Source organism: Sitophilus oryzae, unplaced genomic scaffold (assembly GCF_002938485.1).
Source record: "Sitophilus oryzae breed Bouriz unplaced genomic scaffold, Soryzae_2.0 scaffold_1396_pilon_pilon, whole genome shotgun sequence".
Lineage (NCBI taxonomy): Eukaryota > Metazoa > Arthropoda > Insecta > Coleoptera > Curculionidae > Sitophilus > Sitophilus oryzae.
In genome coordinates, this window is record NW_022146055.1 from 12137139 (window position 1) to 12147290 (window position 10152).

General features: G+C 32.0%; 2 protein-coding genes across 2 annotated transcripts; both read left to right on the top strand.

The window, feature by feature from the left end:
* The first annotated feature begins 86 nt into the window (after positions 1–86).
* Positions 87–924, top strand: LOC115876061. The gene is made up of 2 exons (XM_030891737.1): positions 87–347; positions 410–924. The coding sequence occupies exons 1-2, from the start codon at positions 251–253 to the stop codon at positions 901–903; spliced, it is 591 nt and encodes a 196-aa protein (XP_030747597.1). The 5' UTR covers positions 87–250; the 3' UTR covers positions 904–924.
* On the top strand, positions 910–10152 carry LOC115876060 (protein pygopus-like). The gene is made up of 5 exons (XM_030891736.1): positions 910–1261; positions 1363–1536; positions 3103–3372; positions 5753–5922; positions 9032–10152. The coding sequence occupies exons 1-5, from the start codon at positions 937–939 to the stop codon at positions 9209–9211; spliced, it is 1119 nt and encodes a 372-aa protein (XP_030747596.1). The 5' UTR covers positions 910–936; the 3' UTR covers positions 9212–10152.

The window sequence follows — 10152 nt, forward strand, 5'->3', positions numbered from 1 at the left end:
AATGATTATATGTCATACCATAGATTACTGAGCACTACAATTTGTCAGTCAATCTGTCAATAAAATTCAACCAATCTTCCTTTTAGTTCTTATGGCCCAAGAAATATTAAATCTTTTTATTCTTTTTCTTTTTTAAATTATATTAATTCGAAAAGAAGAGTGTTTATCCTAAAAATGGTGGAGTTCTTATAGTAAAAAGAGCGAAAATCATGGATAAAAAAGTTATTTTTACTAATATCTCAGAAAGAAAATGAGCTCAGATAATTCTGATGATGAGAATATAGATCTCCTTAGAGAAGCTACCGATTTTGAATTTATTAATGATTCTATGTTTGCTAATAAAAGTGGTAAGTTTAGTAATTTAACTCAGATTGGATTTCATGATGATTTCTATAATTTTTCATTATAGGTGAGTCTGTAATAAAAGTTAATAAGCTTAGTGAGACACAGCAGTTTCCATCGCTGCGCTTATCAAAGGATGAAAACGAACAATTCAACTTATTTCATGTAACTCCAGAATTTCAAAATTATGTAGCTAGACAGTTAACTAAAATATTAGATAAATATCTTGAAGACAAAATTCAAAACATAGAATATAGTGAAATACCTAAACGAAAAAAATATAGAAGTGGTGTTAGATTGTTTAGTGATTCCAGACATTTTTTAGAGGAAGACAAATCTACATTTAAACATCATCACAATTCAGGCAAAAAATTCAATAGAAAACAAGATTCAGGTCAATGTATAAGTAAGAATATTTTAAAAGTAGTGGCTGTTGATCCAGAAACTATTTTAAGTAAACAAGAAACTAAATATTGGTCGAATCGTAGTAAAGCCCAAATATTTAGATATAAAACCTCTAGTGACGGAATACTAGTTGAGGTTAAAGCAGAATTCAAGTGAATTCAAGTGAGTTTTTTAATTTACTAAAATAAAATGGCTCACATGCCTCCATTCCGATTAAATGTCCCTAATCTGGGACCAGATATTACTGGACCTCCAAGTAACCCTAAAAAGAGGAGGAAAAATAATCAAGCAGCTCCAATACAGACACCCCCAAATGTGCAAGATTTATTGCCACCTCCTTTGACTGGCTATGGGGACACTATAGTTGCTTCCAACCCTTTTGATGACTGTCCGAGTACGGTAAATAATATAACTATGAGTCGAGGACCACAAATGGGTATGGGCGGCCCTAATATGGGTATGTCCCCAAATATGGGATGTTCTATGGGGATGGGCAGGCCTCCAATGGGTCCAGGTATGTTACTTAACATGACAATATATATAGTTTTAAATCAAATTAGATTTGGCTGCTTAATGTTTAATACTGATATATTAATTTGTAATAACTATGTACAGGTATGGGGCCCATAGGATCACCAATGATGCATAGTCCAAATGCTATGGGGAACCCAATGATGGCTAACGGACCCCGAATGGTAACAGGACATATGGGACCAAGTTCAGGTCCACATGGACCACCTCACATGATGAATAGTCCGAATGGTCCTGGGCCGATGCATTCTATGACTGGTATGACTGATAGAGAGAAGCTTCCTTCACCTTGTTGTTTTTTAACATATAATAAGGGTTTGCGATTTTATTTTATAAAAATAGCTGTTTTAAAAAATATCTATATTGTCTGATACAGTTTATATTGCAAAGGAAGTATGTTTATATAAAAATTATGTATTTGGGAAAAATATTTATTAGTTCCTATACCGGGTGCGTTTCAAAAGTGGCTCACCCCTATAACTTTTTTATTTTTTAATAATAAAACGAGATTTGGTGTGTTAGTATATTACATAAATTAGGATTGATTGACATATTCAGTTGTTTTCGGTTATCACCGGAAATGACTACAACTTTTGATTTTTAAATGGCACTCTCGGTATTTTTTTACCTTATTCGATAGAAAATGAAACTCTGAATAGAATGACATATCATATATTAACTTTTGACATATTCGCTCAAAAACAAATTGTATTTTAAATTATAATCTAGAGTGCCATGGCTGTGTTAAAAACACTAATTTTTAAGCAAGGAGCCTCGGAAAAATAGATGTTTAGTTCTAATATAATATATCTTCTATATTCTATACAGGGTGCGTCTCAAAAGTGGCTCACCCCTATAACTTTTTTATTTTTTCAGATTAAAAAACGAGATTTGGTATGTTAGTATTAGTATATGACATAAATTAGGACTAATTGACACATTCAATTGATTTTGGTCACTTCCTGTTTCACGAGAAATGACTACAACTTTTGATTTTTAAATAGCAGCCTCGGTATTTTTTTATTTATTTGATAGAAAATAATACTCTGAATAGAATGACATTACCATTTGTCAACTTTTGACATTTTTGCATATGGTTTATTTGAAATTAAACTGGCGGTTTGTAACGAAAATTTGACTCGAAATACCAAGTGTGTGGTATCAAATTATTTGTAAAAAAAATGCTTTTGCCAAATATGCTAATGAGCCACCCTCGCTCCATTTGAAAAAATTGAAATAAGATTCCTCCTTGCTTAAGAATTAGTGTTTTTAGCATAGCCATGGCACTCTAGATTGAATTTTAAAATACGATTATTTATTAAGCGAGAATGTCAAAAGTTGACACATGATATGTCTTTCTATTCAGATTGTCATTTTCTATTGAATAAAGTAAAAAAATACCGAGGGTGCTATTTAAAAATCCAAAGTTGGAGTCATTTCCGGTGTAACAGGAAGTGAACAAAAACAATTGAATACGTCAATCAATCCTAATTTATGTCATATACTACCAAATCTCGTTTTTTTATCTGAAAAAATAAAAAAGTTATAGGGGTGAGCCACTTTTGAGACACACCCGGTATATTATATAAAATGAACTATAATGGGTACTTTAATTAGTGCTTAAATTTAAAAGATTAATATTATTTAAAGATAATTATATATTACCTCAAATTTATGTTGTGCTATGGCAAATAATTTAATCCTAATTTACCATAACAACTTTATAGACTTCTACACAAATTTTTACTTGCTAATCAGATTTTATTTATATTTTTTGATTTAAGAGTGTTTACTTAACTTTCTATAGTTTTGATATTTTTGTAGGTCCTCCTATGCACAGTCCTATAGGAACAATGGGTCCGATGGTGGGTAACTGTGGTCCTATGGGTGGTTCAATGGGTGGACCCATGAATGGACCTATGAATGGCGGTGGTCCAAATAACCAAATGAATGGACCAATGAACGGTCCAGTTAATGGACCAATGAGTAGCCCGATGAATAGTCCAGGACCTATGGGCGGGCCTCATGGTCCAGGCGGTGGTCATGGTCCAGGGGGTGGAATGGGTCCAATGGGCGGACCAAATGGACCAATAGGTAAATTATATTTAGGCTTTATCATAATTTGAACCAGTGATTTACAAAACACATTGTAAAACACACACTACTTTGAGTACCTTTTTGAATGAATACATTTTGAGAATTATTACCTTTTACGAACTACTTTTAATCTAAAGAAAGTACATGTTTTACTCAACAATTTTAAATACATATTTTGGCAAATTGCACCTTCATAGGAAGCAGAGCCATAGAGCTGCCACAGTGAGGGAGGCAGCTCATCATTACCATACCATACCATAAATACATATTTTGTTTTTTGAAGCAATCAAAATTTGTATTAAATTTTAAAAATAAAACAGAAACACAAAAGGAAACAAACAAAACGGTTGAATTCAAAGCAATCAAAACACGCTTGTCGCGACAGTTGCCTAACTTAAAGGGTGTGCATAATATAATTGTTATTAATGTTTTATTTTCCTCTGTAATAAATAAGTATCTAAAAATATTAGATTAAATTAAGTAAGTATCAAACTTCGAAACTGTTCTTAATTTTAACATTAAATATATTATATTGCAATACACATAAATGAGCCGTTCATTTTATTTGAACGAAAATTGATAAAGAAAAAAAATAACAAGGAATGTCATCGTTTTTCTAAAAATGTAAACATAAATGTACACAATTATAAACTCGATATTTGGAAAATGAGTGGCGGATAAAAGTTACATTAATCTACAAATATAGATAAGTTAGATATATTTTTAGCGAGGACCGCAACACTTTGGAAGTCGGAACCTCGGTTACAAAATCGCGGTATTTTGTCGCGGTATTTTTTTGGAACGGTCGCTATTGTAGCGCGACTCACGTGGAACCGGTATTCCCATCACTAGTTGCTGGGGTTGAAATATACTACCAGTAAAAATATCTGCACTTATTTCTGAGACACCCTGTGTAATGAGGAATTCAGTCTACTTTTGAGGTAAAGCGACTGTCACTGTCAAATGTTTCCTATTTGGACAAATTATAAATTATATATTTTTCAAAATAGAAAAAATGAGTAAACGATACCAACTCAATAAAATATGGGAATCGATTTACAACTATTTGCGAAATTTACAATATAGCTGTTCACAAACTAATTTTGCGGTCTTTTTTTATAGAAAATAGAATAGAAAAAGAATAAAATTACATTAGGATGGAATGTCTTTTTGGGTTTGATGTAGTTTGTCCACATCAACGCACTTATTATTAGTTCTCTGAACACAATAATAGTAGTGTTTGTTTTCTCTTTTGTGCTCATTTAGATATACACGAGGGGTAAACCGCAGAGAGAAAAGTGTACACCGTAATTCCTTTTACTCAAATAATTCCTCAGAATTCCTCGTAATTCCTTCGGAATTCCTTGGAATTCCTTGGTCTTCAAGGTCAAGGTCAATCATTCAAGGTCTTCCTTGGTACGAATTCGGTAACTCTTTCAGTCCGAACCAGCGTTGCCAGTAATTCCTTGGAATTCCTTCATAGTGTACACCATAATTCCTCTGCGGTTTACCCCTCGGATATACATGTGTATTATTATTATTATTGCTACCGTAAGCTTATCTTATTATTTTTTTGGTGAAAAAAATATTGAAAATTTTATATTTTTCTTGGCATTTCCCAGAAAATGTTGAAAAACTTTTGAGTGCCACTGTTCACTCTCCCGAAATTTGTTTAAGGAGCATGTAGAGAATGCAATGTTGCCACCCCCTACGTTACTCACATTCTGCATATTTATAAGTTCACAGTAATTGTGACTATCTACTTAAAAAAATACGCAAAATAACTTTATATCAGTTTAAATTACTACGAATTTTAGAGAAACTCCTATCACTATTTAAATAGATTTGTACCCTGCTCTATTAATTTACCTACTTTACTAATTGTAAATTGAGTAAACTGAAAAAATAAATTGTAACTATTATTACAGTTTCAATTTTCGCGATATTACAAAATATTTTCAGTCGTTTCGCTCAACTACTAGTTATTTTATAAAACGCCCTGTATAACAAGGAATAGATGAGATATAAATTATTAGATAATTACTAAATTAATTAAAATAGTTACCTTTCATAAAACACTTAAGATTTTTTTTTAATAATTTTTACCTTGTAGATTAATTTCAGATTAAATATATTTAAAATTATACTTAAAAGTTGATTTGTGAAACGTATTATTAATTTCTTTCCATTTCCATTTATAATTAAGAGAATTTGTTTCAAAAATAATATGAGTGTATTCGTATACTTGTTCAGTACAACTGTAAAAGTATGGGTTGAGGTAAATGTTTTACATAGTACTTTTTTGTGCGTTGCAATGTAGTAGGTATACACTTTATTTTTTAATAAATAAATATGTTATATTTAATGTCTTTATCAGGACCTCCAATGAATAATAACAATTTCATGATGTCACCAATGAATAGCATGTATTCCAAGCCAATGCCAGTGAGTGCAGGAAAAGTTTATCCAGCTGATCAACCCATGGTTTTTAATTCACAGAATCCAAATGCGCCTCCTATCTACCCCTGTGGAATTTGTCATAAAGAAGTAAGTCTTCTGATTTATTTAAACGTACTTTTATCAGAAACACGTAATTACTCAATTATTATGCGGGTTTTAATTATCGCATCAGATATCTGAAAATTTGTATTGCAAAGATCTAAGTTAATGGAGAGATATAGCGACGTCTAATACCGCCACAACTCCTCTAGTAGCTCAGACGTAACTTGATATTTACGGTTGTCGAATTTAGCACAAAATAACGTTCATTAATTCAAGCTGGATTTATAAAGTCGGGAGTTGGCGTTCAGTTGAGGTTCAGTTGCAGTTGGATGTTCGCGGCAGTTGAGGTTCAATATTTTTGCATTTATAAACTGTTAGTTTCGGTTGTAGGTTAGGTTTGGAATTGTGAAAATTTCGAACGTTTTTCTTTCGATTTAAAAATACTTTTGATATTTGTCAAAGTTCAAACACAGTAATCCAAGATTACGCAAAATATAAACATTACATTAACAGAAATAATGAAATAACCATAAGGGTAATTTTCCAATGCATCGGCGTCACCTCTCTTTACCGTGCTTCACGTGATCGACAGGCGCTTATTCATTGGCTGTCGCCGAACATCGCCAACTGCCCGCAACTGCCGACTTAAACATTGACCATCTTTGAACTCCGCTGAATGTAAAACGAACTGCCAACTTTTCGACCAACTGACTTTATAAATGCGCGCGTTCATTTCATAGCGTTGGACATTTTGAACGGCAACTGAACCTCAACTTCCGAGTTTCTAAATAAAGCTTCAATCTGTAAACCATATACATATAACTGAATATACTCAGTGTTCCCTATTTAACCCCGTGCTGTTTCCGTGCTGTAAGAAAAAGACAACATAACTCAGCTCCAGATTAATGCTGCATAAGTCTATTTCACCCAGATATCGATTGATCAGCGATTGCGCTAAACTCCGATTGATTGTTGTTTTAGTTCTGTTTGGATTACTTTTTATTTGTGCGCGTAAAAGAGTGATTTTGTTTAGTTTATTGTTTCCAAGGTTAGGTGAAATGTCAGTCAACCACTTCCCTCTAAAAACACCGACCAATGAAAATTTCGTCAGGTAAGGCATGCGCAGTTAAATGAATATCCGGGTGAAATATACTTTATGCAGAATTCCATATTTCTCTTTCACTGTTGGGCTTCACTTTTAGAGATTAGACTGAGTATATTTAGTTATTTGATATGTATATGCTGTAAACTCGATCTTAACCTAACTTTTTATTTTTGCTTTTGTGTTTTGTTGGTTTTCGTTCAAGTAATTTAAAAGTTTTAGTTAAATTATACTTACATACAAAAGAGTAAGCAAGATCTTGAAGCAGTCATTCTGGATTCCCTCTCATAATATTTAAAATTAGTCTATCAGAACAACTGTATTAATAATTTTCTGATAACGTACTAAATCTTAAATAATAATTTCCACTAAGCTATGTTGTATATCTATTTGTAATATTTAAAAGAAAAATATTTTTTATGTCAACATTTTTATTTTGACAGAAATGCAGCATCTCAATTAATTGACAACGTAACATTTGCAAAATGTCAAAATACCGCTTCTTCTCTATGTAACTAGCGGCATCCGATATTAGCACATAAACGCATAAACGCATATTATGACGCTAACTGTCATAGATGTCAAAAAAATAAAGCCTTCCTTAATGTGATATACAAAATAAGTTTATTAGACACAATTTACCTCTATAAAAAAGTGCTTCGTTTGTTCGATAGAGATCATCAAATTTGGAAAATAAACACACATTTTCAGATATTTTAAGAACCGTTATTCCGACTTGAATGAGATTTCGGATGTCTATGTTTTGCTAAGTGCTCTAACATTTGACTTTCACAAAAATTAAGAAAAAGTACGGAAAGGGTCAAAGCTACCCCCACCCCGACATAAATATTAGTCAAAACATTTTCCAACTCAACCGACGACGACCGATATCCTTCTTAAAATGTCCCCCCTAGTATTTATCTACTACATTTTTTGTCTCTTGTAAAAAACTCTACATCGCATAGTTTTTTGAGAGAAACATTTTTAGAGAATTTGTTTTTCCAAAGCAGGACCTACAAAATATACAGGGAGTTCCAATATTCTGTAGACATAGAATGAGTACGTATTTTTTAATCAAAATAAGTTAACTGTACATAATGTACCTTTATACAAAAGTGCTTCGTTTGTCCGTTAGAGGGCATCAATAAAAAATAATCACGAACGTTAATTAATTTAACATTTATTATTATTTTTAAGCTTTTTATGAATCTTATTGTCAAATATAATTTGTGGTACTAACATAAAATTCCATATTTTTGCCAACTAGATTATTAGATATTATTATTGATGTGACAAAAAACATTTTATGGTCAGCTTCGGAAAAAGATCTTTTTCCTCAAAAGTATGCGCGGTGGCGTTTTTTTACCCCCAAGAGAGAAACAATGTAAAGGTGCGTTCACACCGGCTGCGCCGCGCCGCGCAAAACATTTTTTTAACATGTACTTTTGAAGTATATTTTTTTAGCGCGCACAAAAGTATATGAGCGGTACAGCAGTGTGAACGCACCTTAATACATACTAGAGGGACCATTTTACAAAAAAAAATTCGGTCGTCGTTTGAATTGGAAAATATTTATACTAAAATATATGTGGGGGTGGGGGTAGTTTTCATTCTTCTCTTACTTTTTCTTGATTTTTCTGAAAGTCAAATGTCAAAGCACTTAGCAAAACATAGACACCCAAAATCATATTCAAATCGGTATAATGGGTTTTAAAATATCTAAAAAATTGTGCTTATTTTTTTAAAGCTTGATGTTCTTTAACAGACAACCAAAGCACTTTTGTATAGAGATAAATTGTATCCTACGAACTAATTTTGATTCCAAAAATACGTAGTAGTTCTGTGTCCACGTAATATTGAGACACCCTGTATTGTTGCCATATATCTCAATTTTCCGTTTAAAAAAATTATCTTTAACCTCGGCAAAACCCGTTGTTATAGAAAAAAGGTTATCGTCGGAAACAATCTTTTACATTTTTACGAATTATCAATAATTTTTATTACAAAGTTGAGGCCCTATTTTTCTATCATATAGCATTTTTTTATATCTAGGTCCACGACAACGATCAAGCAATCTTATGCGAGAGTGGCTGTAATTTTTGGTTTCACCGTGGCTGTACAGGATTGACAGAACACGCTTTCCAACTGTTAACGGCCGAAGTATACGCAGAATGGGTTTGCGATAAATGTTTATCTACTAAAAATATTCCCTTGGTAAAGTTCAAACCTTAGTATCCCATCTTCGTGAGAAGCGTATAGGAAATAAATAATTTGGTCGTTTTAGAAATGTAAATTTTTTAAATTTTGACAGTGGTTTCTTATTTTTGTGCATTTTGTTCCTATTTTCTAGTATAAAACGTAATACTTAGTTATTAAAAACAGAGAAACCAGTTGTCAATTCTATTATGTAAATAAAGTAGAGATCTAGTTATTAAATTTTTTAATCTCTAGAAATACGAGGCCTATAATATATAATAACTGAATAACTTTAGTATGCTTAAATAATAATATGCATAATAATATAATAACAGGCGTAAAAATCGATAGAATTAGTTGGCCAAATAAATATTTCTAAAATGACTAAATCTCTTTTTAGGAGAGAAACTTTATAACAGTAAGTTTCTAGTGATGTAAAATTTCCAGAAATATATTTTAGGAAATATTTCCGGAAATATTTCCTGAAACATTGGAAATATATGGAAATATTGGAAATATATGAAATATTTTAAAAAATAGCATAATAGTCAAGCAAGAGGCATATCTTCATTGCTGTCATCAGCATCACACTCAACATCTTCTTGCCAGTCTACTTCCTCAAAATCTTCAATAGTATCGGAAATAAAAATTGATCTATTGTCGTTGCCTATTTTCTTCAGCAAGTTTTCATCGTGGGATACATAGAGTAGCTTAGCGACTCTATCATTAGTAAGCCTGTTTCTCTTTTTTGAATGAATATGACTATAAACGCTAAAACTGCGTTCCGTAGCAGCCGAATATGCTGGCATCATCAAAATTCGTGAAGCTACTTATGATAATGAAGATGAAGAACACAGTCCTTTCCAGCAGGAGACTGGGTTATCAAAACTACTTTTCCATATGAAGTTATTTCCAAATAACTTACCACTTCTACAACGGTAATCTGCTATTTCATCTATTATTTCTTGCTCCTTTAT